This window comes from Balaenoptera musculus, chromosome 1 (genome assembly GCF_009873245.2).
Source record: "Balaenoptera musculus isolate JJ_BM4_2016_0621 chromosome 1, mBalMus1.pri.v3, whole genome shotgun sequence".
NCBI lineage: Eukaryota > Metazoa > Chordata > Mammalia > Artiodactyla > Balaenopteridae > Balaenoptera > Balaenoptera musculus.
The window spans coordinates 38,511,408-38,524,263 of NC_045785.1; the positions used below are offsets into that span (position 1 = coordinate 38,511,408).

The window sequence follows — 12,856 nt, forward strand, 5'->3', positions numbered from 1 at the left end:
TGGACAGAAGACAGGCTGAGCCCAGACTGCAAGCTCAGCCAGGCCAGGAGAGAGGTGTAGGCTTTGCAAGACCTGGGGAGCCCTTCTTGCGTCACCATCCCTGCTGGGTGACCCAGCCCTCAACCACCAACACACACACACACACACACACAAACACACACACACACACACACACACACACACACACACACGCTCCCACACAGGTGTGATGTCAGACAGTGTCACCCAAAATACTCCCACACTCGCCATCTCATGCACGTAGCCAGGCTGTCTCACCCACAGTCACTCTCATATACTCATCCAGCCCCCCATCCGACACCCTGTCTCCACAGACGTTCACAGGCACCCACAGTCTCAGACAATCTTTTGTTCACAGTCACGCACTCCTCTCCCTGGGGCTCCCTTCCAGGTCTCCAAGGGGGGCTGGTGCTGGGATGATGAAGCACTCCGCCGCAGGGTGGGAGGGCCGGAGACTCCAGGGTGCTGTGTCAGAGGCCTCGCAGTCCGCTCCTCCCTCCTGCGCTGCACAAGGGCGGAGGACGACTCCAAAGGTGATTTATTAAAGAGCGAGCGAGGTACAGCGGGAATACACGGTGCGGTTCACACCGAGACCTTCAGGGTGGGAGGAGCCCTCCCCCCCACTGCTCCCTGTCGGCCCCAGCTCAGCTCCCCCCGCTCTAGTCAGGCAGAAAGGGTGGAGTGTGCTCAACACAGCTCCATCTTAGGGATGATCTGGCTCAGATCAGATCCTCCCCCATTCATCCCAAAAGGTCATGTTGGGGTAGAGACAAGGAGGGCGGGGAGGGACAGAAGGGGAGCGGGCAGCCTTTCACAGCAGGCGGGGACAGGAGACAGCCCAGGCTGAACCCCTCCTTTTTCCCCTCTTCCTCCCACCTCTTGGGGGCGCGGGCCTCGCTGAGAGCCCCTCAGAGTGGCTCTGCTCACAGTGCCCAGGCAGGGAAGGTCCAGCAGCCCCGTTTCCGGACGTCTGGGGAGTGAGGTAGACTAGGGCCCAGCAGACCCCACCCTTTGAGGGCCGTGCCTGGACGCCATCGTCACACTCCCCCCTCCCTCCCCCGGAAGTTCCAGAGATGGGACAGAGAAGGCCACCTGTGCCCCAGCACCGGACCCGTATGAAAATCTTCTTTTTCTTGTCTCTCCTCCTCCCTCTCTTTTTTCCTAATGGCACTGATGGGAGGGAACCGGGACAGGGGAGTCAGGGCCGGGGACCCGGGCGGCTAGGGGGCGACGCGCTCCCGGGGCAGGTCGCGCCGGACCCCGTCGGCGCGCGGCGCGTAGACGGCTGCGGGCGCGGGGGCGTCCAGGGCGAAGGGGCCGGGGCTGGGGCTTGAGCGGCCCGACGACGCGGCCGAGGCGGCGGGGCTGAGCTGCACGGCCGTGGTGTCCTGCGCCGTGCGCTCGCTGCTCTCCATCTCCAGCGCCACCCGCCCGCCGCCCCCGCCCTGGCAGGGACCCGCGGCCGCCGTCGAGCGCGAACGGGGCGCGGGCCCGCGGCGGCGGCTACACACGCAGCAGGCCGCGAAGAAGCCGAGCGCCAGCACGAGCAGCGCCGGCCCCGCGATGAGCGGCGCGTTGTGCCCCGGGACGAAAGAGGCGAAGGCGCCCACCAGCGTCACGTTCACGCCCGCCAGCAGCACGCACAGGCCGCAGGCGCAGAACAGCGCGGGGGACGGCGGGCCGGGCAGCCGGCCTTGAGCGCGGCCCGCGGGCGCCCGGGCCGGGGGGCCCTGGCTCTTCTCCGGGGGCGGCATCGGCCTGGGGACTCCGGGCACTCATCCAGCTCCCTCCTGCCGCCGGCCCCGGCCAGCCCACATGTCAGGGGCTCAGCTCACAGTAGTCCTGTGGGCACAGAGCAAGGGAGAGGTCAGCAGGGCATCTGGGCTTCCAGCCCCACTTTCGGTTCTGTGGTTACATTCAGTGCCTGGGAGTGCAGAGGCCATGCCGTCTTGGCCAGCCCCTGTCTCTGCCTCTGCCTTTGGGAAGCAACGGCTCACCCCCCATGGGAAGAGTCCCTTATCCCATCAGGTCCCTGGAGTTCCTCGTGGCTAATCTTGCCATCTTCCCTCCCTCCCCACTTCCTTATGTCCTCCAGACAGTCACAGGTCCTCCACGTCCTCTCCTCCAGGAAGCCTTCTTGGGCTAATTAAGTGAGTAAATAGGTGTAAAGTCCTCGGCACAGTGCCTGGGTGCTCACTGAGTGATAATCATGATCAGTAGTTCTAATCAGAGGCCAGGTGGCAGCTCCTGGGACTTAGACAGCTTCCTCCCTTGAGTGGTGGAGGCCCTATAAATCATCTGCTCTAGCCCCAGCTCGTCCAGAAGAAGAAACTGAAGCTCAGAGAGATCTAGTGATTTACCCAATATCCGGGACCGGGACCTCGTGACCTGCTGCCTGGCCTGGGCGTCACCACCCTAGGCTCTGATAGGCATAGCAATGACATTAACTTTCCTGAATATCAGATGAGGCCCTGGGGTGAGTGACCACATGAGAGTGAGGAACTCCTGAAGTTTTAGATGGTCAGTGAGAAGAGACAGTCCCTACGTGGGTTGGGCTGGAGCAGACCCAAGGCCCCGGGTCCTTACCAGACTGGGCATTCTATTAGATTCCACTCCTACCCCCATCCCATCCCCCAGGAGTCTAGTGTTGAACCTGGACTCAAAAGCCCAATCACTGGGTACTAGGATCCCTTTCTAGGATTTTCTCCGTTGTATCTGGTTGTGGGATCTATCACTGGATTCTGTAATTCTGGGAATGCATACAGAAACAAGGGTAATGTCATCAGAGTCTGGGGAGTTTAAGACTTCTATTTGAGAATTCTGCTCTATAACATGAAATCACAGGTATTAAGGCCCTCGAAGGATGAGATCATAGCCATGGAGCTGTGTTAGAATTGTGAAAAAGTGTTGGAAAAGGGCTCTGAGTTGGGGTGGGAGGGGAGTAATTAGATGGGACTACTGGTTGGCATGGAGCATGCTGGATGAGTAACGGAGCATGACCTGGACAAGTGGCCTAACTCTCTATGCTTCAGTGTTAACACCTGTAATGTGGGGCTAATAAGAGAACCTACCTGATAGGGTGTGGTGATAACTAAATGCTGTAAGCTAAATCAAGTGCTTAGAACAGTGCAGGACATAGTGAGATTTCCATGTTAGTCATGTCATAGTGGTGGCTGATAAAGAAGGGGCTCTAAGGTCTCAGATCTGGAGGGGTCAGTCATGTCAAGTTTGGAAACAGAACTGTTAGTCTGTCCCTCAGATGGAAGTGCCTCAGGGACAGGCCCTAAATTATCCTTCCTGAGTCCAAAGCCTGTACACAGAGGAGTTGGAGAGAATTTGATGATGGGGTGTGTGAAAACGAGGACTAGTGCTGGGGAGGGGCAGCTCAGGTTGTCACTCTGGACACAGGTAGGAATCAGCTTGGCCCAAGCAGGTCAGAGGGTCTGGAGGCCACCTCCGGGCCTGCCCAATGTGATGACTCCAGGGCTTCCTCCCCTGGCATCACAGTGGGAGGTGGCACCAGGGGAGGTGACAGCTCTCCTGCGACTCCAGCGAGAAGCTCCTGGCTGACACACTAAGCTGGCAGGAATTCAGAAATCCCCAAATCCTGGCAAAGAAAGCATGTGTTGACCCTTGAGGGCATCTACCAAACACAGATTCCTCAGGAAGCTCCATATTTGCATGAACCATCTTTGATCTGCAGCTGTTGGTTCTGCCAGGCAGCAATAGCAGCCGCTGAAGGGGTACAATTTACTGTTTTTAAAGCAGCTTCACATCCATGACATCACTGAATGATACACCTGCTTGATACTTATTAACAGCCACGTCTTACAACTGAGGAAATGGAGGCTCAGAGAGGGAAGTTGATCTGGGTCTAGTGGCTGGACTAAAAGGAAGACCAGAATCAGAGAACACATGGTCTAGTTCACACCGTATGCAATCGTGCTTCATTTTAAAGAGAAGGGTTTGATCCCCTTGGTGTTGATGTGGAGGTAAATCTCAACACTTTCTTCCTGTTGCCCTCAGGAGGGGCTGTGAGATTCCCAAATTTCACCCCTTCTGTACCTCATCATTATCTGACATTGTCCTTCCTATGGGGAAGGCTCTGTCTGAGGCTGATGGAGGGAGCCCCTGATGGAGGGGATAGTGTCTGGCCTTTCACCTTATCTCACGGCAGATTCCTGAAAGCTGACACTGGACAAGGGTCGGGGGGTGGGGGGGCGGCCTAGGTGGCTAGAGGATCCAAGGCTCTCCTTTCTTTTCCCTTATAGAGAAGACTCTTTATCTTTGGGTTTTGGCAGTTTTACTATGATGTACCAAGGTGAGATTTTCTTTGTATTTATCCTTTGTGGGCTTCCTGATGCTTCCTGCAATCTGTGGCTTGATTTTTGCCCATTTTGGAAAATTTTCAGCCATTATCTTTCCCCCTATTCTCTCTCTTCTCTCCTTCTGGAAACCTAATTGCATACATGTTCAACCATTTGACATTGTCCCACACATCTCTTATACTCTATTCTGTATTTTCTAGCCTTCTCCCCCCACCGCCCCCCCACCCCATTTCTCTCTGGCTATTTTTCTACCGATCTGTCATCCAGTTCACTAATCCTCTCTTCACCTGTGTCTTCTCTGCTGTAAAATGTCTATTCAGTTCTTAATTTCAGTTGTTATAACTTTTCAGTTCTAGTATTGCCACTTGATTCTTTTTCATAGATTTCAGTTTTCTACTGAAAAACTCTCTCTTATGTATTTTCTTGAACATATTAAACTCTTTGAAGTCCATGTCTGAAAACTCCAACATCTGAATCTCTTGTTTCTATTGTCTGTTTTATTGCTTTTGGTTTTGGATCATTAAGTCTTATCTCCTGTAATGCCAGATCATTTTTTTATTAAACGCCCAACATTGTAGAGATAGCTTGAGGCCCTGGATGATGTTGTCTTCCTTTAGAGAAGATTTACTTTTGCTTCTGACATGCAGCTGAAGAAGGGACAGGCCCAATCTAGGACTGCACTGACTGGGAGCTGTGTTTCAGTCTTCCTGAGTCTGGTCTATATCTGGTTAACCAGTACTCCCAGAGGATAGCCTTTTGGGGCCCCCAACTAAAAGCTGGAGGTGTTTAACAGGGCCTTTCCCCTTTTTAAGTCCTAAATTCCAATTTTGACTTCCCAACTCCATGGCCACTGCCCCCTACAAACTGGAAAATGCCTTAAGGGAAAGAGTGAAATAAAATATTACTTCTCTTCTCTCCAGGATCTTGGCCCCTCAAGTCCTTACTGCCTTGGTAGCTCTCCCATGCCTTTAAACAGATTTCTTAAATGTTTAATCCAGCCTTTTTAGTTACCCTCAGTGAGTGAGTTGGTCTGGTACAAGCTAGTCTTTCTTAGCCATAAACAAGTCTAGATGAGAATCTGAAATTAGCACTTTCAGATTGCTAACCAAGTTAGTTGTGTTATGTTGAGCACTTTGCAATAACATCTAATTTAATTTTCACAGCATGAGATTAAGTATTATTGTCATATCCCCATTTTATATATGAGGATATTGAGGCACAGAAAGATTCAAGTTTCCCAAGACCATTGAGTGGCAGTGGTGGTGCCAGGACTTGAAAACTGGTGTCTTGACACCAAAGCCTGAGTTCTCAACCCAGTATAGCGCTAGGTTTGCTAAGTGCTTGTTGAATGACAGAAGCACAGGGCACAGGCTTCTGTAGATAAGCTCCTGTAATCAGCACTTATGCTGCTCAAATATCAACAGCAGAGGAGGACGGGGTGTGTTTTGTGTGTCTCTTAAGGCAGGTAAACTCACTTTGCTCCTTCCTTGGCTTAGCACACTCAGTTCAACTAAAGCAAATACCTGCCCAAGGGCTGAGCTTCCAGGGGCTAATTGCCAACGAATGATTCTTACCTGCTCCTGGGAGGCAGAACTGACTCTGGAATACAGACTACTCCCAGAGTCTCCACCCCAGGCAGAGAAGAGGCTAAGGGCCGATTCCTGAAGTTGCCTCCACCTTGGTTAATTGGGATCTGGAGCACGCAGGGGTGAGGTGTCGAGGTCGTTCAGCTATTGCAGTTCAGTCTGCAGCACCATTTCCACCTGGTGGACTGTGGCCCTCCAGCTGGGGCTGTCGGATACTGTTTTGTAGCGAGGGCTCTGGCTTGCTCTGCTCTGGGGGTCGTTGGTGCTGTTCACCAAATCTTTTTGGTACTCCCGCCTTCTGAACACATGTTATGATTGCACTTTCTGGCCAGTTTGTGATTAGGTGGGGCTGTGTGACTAGTTCTGGCCAATGAATTGTGCCATTCGTCACTTCCAGGATGGAGTATTTAATTTCAGAAGCAGGACCCTCCGAGTTGGTTTTATTGCTCTCCCTTCAAATATCCCTTCAAACCCTTTCTACCTCATCCCAAGGCCAGTCTTCAACCCCATTGCCTGAGCAGGAGGGAAGGTCATTGCTCTGAATCTTAAGTTTTAGAATTGGAACCTTCTCTTTAGTGAGCACCCCAAGCTGCTGAACCTGTAAAGATCATCTCGTTCAATTCCTTCATCTACAGAGGGGGGACACTGAGGCTAGGTGTGAGGAAGTTCAGGGAGGGAGTCTGTGGCCATGCCAGACCAGAACCTGGCCTTTTCCCACAAAGCCAGGGCTCTGACCATTGCCATTCAGCTGCGCATGACCCTGGTCAGGCAGCCAGAGTCCCCCCTGCCCTGCCTTGGCCTGGGAGACCGTGTGGACTCTATTTGGGAGTCCAGGCCATAAGGCAGTTTGGGGCAGAGGCAGACACTAGGGGCTGGGCCTCAGATAACCAGGGTTCTTGACTCTGGTCTAGTTGGGCAACTTGGGAGGGCCAGGGGCCCTCTCTGGGCCTCAGCTGCTGAATGTAAAGGGAAAGATTTAACCAGATTATTGACTCTGAATCTGTCCTCCTGCTGCTGGTGGTTTGTGAAGGTGGACATGGAAACCAATCAGAAATTACTGCCAATATATCAGAAGATCTCAAAAAAACAGTACATTATCTGTAATATGGCTGTTCTTTGCTTTGGGCTGGGATTAAGTCATTCCCCTCACCCTGCCCTGCAGAAGTAACCTGCTGCTCTGCTGTTCAGGGTGGGGGTAGGGTGGGGGGTGGCTCTGATTTTGGGGAGAGGGGCGCTCACGTCGAACAGCAACTCTGTGCTAAGCACTTCCCCTGCACTAACACATTTAATCTTTCCTATGACCCCGTGAGCTGTTGCCATCCTGAACCCAGTTCACAGTGAGAAACTGAGGCTGGGAGAGGTGAAGAACATTCCCTGGTTTACTCAGTTGTGATAGGTAAAGCTGGGATTTGAACCCAGTTCTGTCAGATTGAAAAGCCATGTTGTTTCTGCTACACCAGAATTTCTACTTACAGAAGGTATAGAGATATTTGATTATTTTAAAAATTAGTAATTGATTATTACTATCCAGCCAATCATCAACAAGCTTGGGGCCCAGGGAGGATGGTCCTCATAGGTGGATGCAGAGCTCCTAGAGATGGGGTCTCCGTCTGAAGCCCCTCAGGTCAGCCTGCCCCACCCAGTCCCTGAATCTGGGATGTCTGTGTTGTTCTAGAGCAGTTACTTGACCAGGGGCAGTTGCCAGGCCTCCTGGTCCCAGGTTCCTGCTGCAAGGGTCCAAGAGCCTCTGGGCAAGGGGGCTGGGGCTTCCGTCCAAGCATCAGGCACTGGTCCCAGCACCCTGTCTTCCATATGAGATTGAGTCCCTTATTTGCTCAGTCTGAGCTCTTTCCCCTCACTGTGAACCCCTCTGTTTTCCTTAGCTTTGGCCCTTCTGTTCCCCTTCAGTCCCAGAAAGTCTGGGCCAGCTCCCTCCCCTGGCCTCCCCATCCACCCCCCTCCATTCCACCCCCATCGTCAGGGAACCTCCCACATCACCATTACTCAGTGCCAGCGTATTAACTACTCTGGAAACTCTCAGCTTCTGCCAACTGAATTCTGCCTCCTGGGAGCCCCCAAAGCTGCCACCACCCCCACCCTAGCCAATCCCACTGCTCCCCTACTTCTGCCCAGGCAATAGACATGCGAGAGAGTGCGCGCGCGCGCGCGCGCGCGCACACACACACACACACACACACACACACACACACACACACACGCACAAGGCTCACCCAGATTCTCCAGGCTGGAAACAAGAGAATGAAGAGAATGAAATCTGGAGGTGTGGCTTCCCAGCTCCTGCGTCTGACACCTGGGCCCCATGATCCTCATCCCTGAGTGCATGTGCACACACACACATCACACGTGTACACTCAGTGGCCAGACATATCCAGAAACACACACACAGATGCATTACACACTGAGAGCTGCAAACACAGGCCAACACATAGCCAGACAGAAAGACACTCTGAGTTGCCTGCCTATCTGGTAGAAAGAAGCTGTTGCCCAGCAGAGGTACCTCTGGAGACTTCTCTTTGCCTGGGAGTGTGGAGGTGGACTGCAGGTTGGCTGCAGTGGAACTGCCCTTCCTGCCCACCTCTTTCCAAGGCTTTGGGAGGCGCTCTTTCTACTCCAGCCCAAGTCCCCTGAGGGACTTCAGCATCCTTTGCACAACTGCCCCACCCTGCACCCTCTTAGTTCCTTGGCTCCTCATTTCCAACGCCCAATTCCTCCGTTCCACCCCAACTATGCTCCCCCCCGTTACCCCAAGGACCTCATCACCCCTGTCATTACCCTGAATCCTTCCACCTCTGAGAAACCCAGCCATCCTACTCTTGACTAAACCCCATTGCTACCACTATAGAAACACCTGTACAGCACCTACTATGTGCCAAACACTGTTTTAAGCCCTTTATATTATTAACTCAAGCCCTATGACAACCCTATAGATAGATGCTATTGCCATCTTCAATTTTGGATGGGGACAAAGAGGCTCAGAGAGGTTGAATCACTTGCCCAGGGTCACAGACATGGTGATAATATGTGGCAGAGCTGGGATTCAGACCTAGGCTGTGTGTCTTCTAAATCTGTGTTCTTCACCACGACTCCACAGCCTCTTGCTGTTAACAGTGCTCTGATCTAATGCAATCCTGGAACTCTCTACATTTTCTCCGTGAGCCTCTTGCCTCTGCTTCTTTCTGCTTCCACCCGAGAACCCCCACTGCCTTACTTCGCTTACCCTCTTGCAGTTTACCTTGTCTTGCCCCTTGTTCCTTTGTCCTTCTGCCAAAGCTGCCCAGTGATGCCTCGACCCTGCATCAGTCCAGCTTTCTGTCTCCTCCACGTTTGTGCCCAAACTGCTAAGCTTTGTAGGTGAAAAGAAAATCACCAGCTGGGCGGCAGGGCCCTCGTGCATCCCTGTCTCTGGCGCGACTCAGGGCCTCAAGGCTCCCGGGGAACGTCCCCCTTCCTAGTCGGTGCTCAGCCCTTCTCACCGCGCCTGCACCTCCTGGAGGCACTCGAGCCTCTCCTTCTTGAAACCAAACAAAGCCCCCACCTCCCCCACACCTGCCTGCATCTTGAGAGCACTGTGTGCGCTCCCTAGTGTACCTCCTTCTCAGAGGTCAGTCCACTCCCATCGCGCTTCTGTGCCACCGCGCTCCGAACCCGCTTGCTCCAAGGCCGCCAGTCACCTCCTCGGTGCTGAATTCAGTGAGGACGGTTCAGTTCTTAGCTAACTTGACATCTCCACAGCTTTGGACCCCTGAACCCTCCCTCCTGGGAACATTCTCTTCCTCTTGGAAACAAGCCCATTAAACTTCATCTTCTCCCACAAAGCCCAGACTCCCAGCCGGAAACCTGGCTTCATCCTTGCTCCTCCTCCTCCCTCAGGCTTTCCCCCCCCACATTTCCAATCTAGTCCGTTACCAGCCCTGCAGATTCTTCCCTCCAGGGATCTAGAACCCATCCCTTCCGCTCTAGTCTCACTGCTACCCCACTCCACTCTCCTCCCCCATCGCTCCCTGCTGAAACCCCTCCTGGGCTCTCCCAGCCCTGGCTCCCTCCAGGCAGCCCTCTAGATTTTGCTGGAGCGGAGCAGAACTCGCCAGGTGTGGTCAGGTGGCCACGCTGCTCCTGTTGCCTCTACTTTCACCTGGCTAACTCCAGCTCAACCGTCAGAGCGCAGCTGGGACATTGCTTCCTTCAGGAAGCCTTCCTTTGCCTCCGTGATTGGGAACTGCTGTGTCCAGGTCTGTCTCCCCCACTGGTCTACCTTGAGGACCAGGATTATATCCACCTTGTTTGCTGCCACATCCCCACTGGAGTGTCTGGGTCTCCGCAGGTGCCCAGGAAATATTGGTTAGACAAATGGTTAAGGTCAGAGGGGCCACTGTGGCCTGCCTTTATCTGTCTCTTGGTTTTGAAGTCGCTCTGTGCCCACTTCTCCCTATTCCCTCCTCACTTTGGGTCTTGAGAGGGTGTGGTGGACAGCTGGGTGGGGACTGGAGGTGGATTCTAGGGCAGGTTCTTACTGAGTTAAAGACCGGGGAGGGATCAGGGTAAAGCAGAGGGGCCCAAGGCAGCCTCTCCATTCTGTGTGTCCCCCTTCTCCTGTTTCCCTCTCTGTCGTTCTCATCTCTTTTCAGAGAACTGTGCTCAAGGTTACAGGTGCTTGACCTCTTGTCTGGGCACTACTCAGTTCCCCTGGGGTTTAGGGCTGGATAGAGTATCTCCTCCAATCCTAAAGCTACCCTCCCCATCGTCTCCCTTCTCCTTTCATCCCCTTGCCCTCCCTCCAGCCTCCCCCAACGCCTGTAGCTTGCACTTGCCTGAGCCGGTCCAGTGGACACTTCTCTGCCGGTCCTGCCCCGGGAACCCCCAGGGGAGGAAGGATCCCTAGAGAGGAGGGCAGCCAGGGGGGCGCCGACTTGGAGGGGGTTGCTTGGGGGAGCGGCGGCTGGCCCCCCTCACTCACCCGGCTGGCGGCTTGCAGATCCCGGGCTTAGCGGGTGGGCGGGGGCGTGAGGGCGGAGGGGCTCCAGGGAGCAGCTCCCGGGGACCCCGAGGTGCCGGGAGGGCCCTGGCTGTGGGCTGCGCCGGGTCGGAGCGCCCATCTCAGCTTCCTTGCGGCCCCTCGGCTCCCTTGGACCCCCCACGGATCAGCGTTCCCACCAAGTCTCTCCTCTTTGGCTCCAGCTCCGTACCGCCCTTCTCCCCTCCCCGCCTCTAGGTTTTAAGCTTTTCAAGCGCCTGGCAATGAACCTCCAGCCGCCCACACACTCTCCAGTCTGGACTTCGTGAGTCCGGGATGGACACATTGCCCTTCACTCTAGAGCGAGGGGTGTAGGTCTCACTGGCTCTGTCTTCAGTTTCTGGCGGATTCCCAACCCTGGGCGGGGGTGGGGCTTGGGGGGCGGATGGGAGGAGGATGGAGCCGTGGGAGCAGGAAGATTTTTCCAGGGATGGGGCTTGTTTTCAGCAACCCTTCTCCAATCACCCTCCACAAATCCTGCATCCTAGAAAGAGGTGTGGCCACGAGCCCCTTATACAGCTCCTGGTGGGATTTGGTGGGATTTGTAAGGGTTTCTTTGGGGGTGGGAGCGGGGAGGGATTGCTTGGCCTGCCTCCAGGCTGGACTGTGTTGGCGAGGACTGGGTGGGAGTCTGAGGTGCTGATTTTCCAGGACCTGGGGGAGTTCAGCTGGAGGAGCATCTCCAACACCCCCTTCATTCATTCACTCATCCATTCATAAATCCGCCCTGATGTGAACCACGTGCCAGGCAACCTTCATCCTGACAGTGGCCTGGGAGGGACCACTCATCTTCCATCTGCAGATGAAGAAACTGAGGCTCGAGGCCTCACAGTCTGTTGCCCAGGCCCTGGAGGGGGGAGGGGGGTTGCTGAACCAGTATGTGAGTCTTATCCCTAGACTCCAGCTCCAGCCTGGTCAGTCCTCCAGGTTGGCCCAGTGGGGATGTGACTTCCAGGGGGCTGCCTGGACCAAGCACTCCCCACCTTTGGTATAGTCTCAGCACCCAGCCCAAGGCTGGCTAGGCACACCCACAGTTGAGGTCAGAACAGGGCTATTGGATAGAACTGATTTCATTTATTGAACAGACCGCTGTCCTATAACCTGTCCCTGTCCCCCCCACCCACCCCCAACACTGAATGGAGGGTTCCGGACCTGCTCAGAGGGGAGAGGGCGCTTTCCCCTAACACTACCCACCGCACCACCCCTGTCTGCTTGGCCCAAACTCAGCTTCTTCCAAAGCATGGATGGGGAGAAGTCACGTGTCTCCACGCGGCCACTACTGGGACCAGGTGAAGGGGGTGGGGGTCAGGAGTAGAGATGCAGTTGGGGAGGAGGTATCTGGACACTCACTTGGACTGGGAGAAGGGAGTTCTCAGGAAGCCCATGGCAGGGGAAAGAGAGGGAACAGGCCCAGGCCTTGAGAACTCCCAGAGTTTCAAGGGTCCTTGGAGCCTCACCCAGTTCTTCCCCAAAGGACATAGCTCTTGCCTTTTCACGTGTTCATTTCCTTATTTAATCCACTCTGATGCCCAATGCTGCTCTGTGCCTGGCCCTGCCAGGCATCTGGGATACCATAGCCCTGCCTGGGGGAGATCATGGCTGGGAAGGGTTGATGGTGGGTGAGGGGGGGACCACAATCCCTACAGCTCAGGCACCACCTTCCCCACTTCCACCCCATCCACCCCTAGGCATCTCTTTGGGGTGCTGCTGGTGAGGAGGAAGATGGACCGGAGGAAGCGTTTCCTTACTGATCAAGGAAACCAAGCCTGAGTTATTGTTGATGACGATGATGTTGAGGAAACGGAGAAGGGAGAGGGAGCAAGCGGGAGGGAAATGCAAGGAGGGGAACACTGACTTCCCTGGGGCTGGAGGAACCAAAGTCTCCCCAGCCC

At 54.6% G+C, this 12,856-nt stretch overlaps 1 protein-coding gene across 1 annotated transcript; it reads right to left on the minus strand.

The window, feature by feature from the left end:
* Positions 1-1,238: 1,238 nt before the first annotated feature.
* On the minus strand, positions 1,239-1,772 carry TMEM275 (transmembrane protein 275). Its single transcript, XM_036850847.1, has one exon. It carries the CDS (start codon positions 1,770-1,772, stop codon positions 1,239-1,241), a length of 534 nt encoding a protein of 177 aa, XP_036706742.1.
* Between the last annotated feature and the right edge of the window lie 11,084 nt (positions 1,773-12,856).

Excerpts from the sequence above, each read along its gene's own strand:
- TMEM275 (XM_036850847.1), bottom strand. The coding sequence starts at position 1,772 with ATGCCGCCCCCGGAGAAGAGCCAGGGCCCCCCGGCCCGGGCGCCCGCG.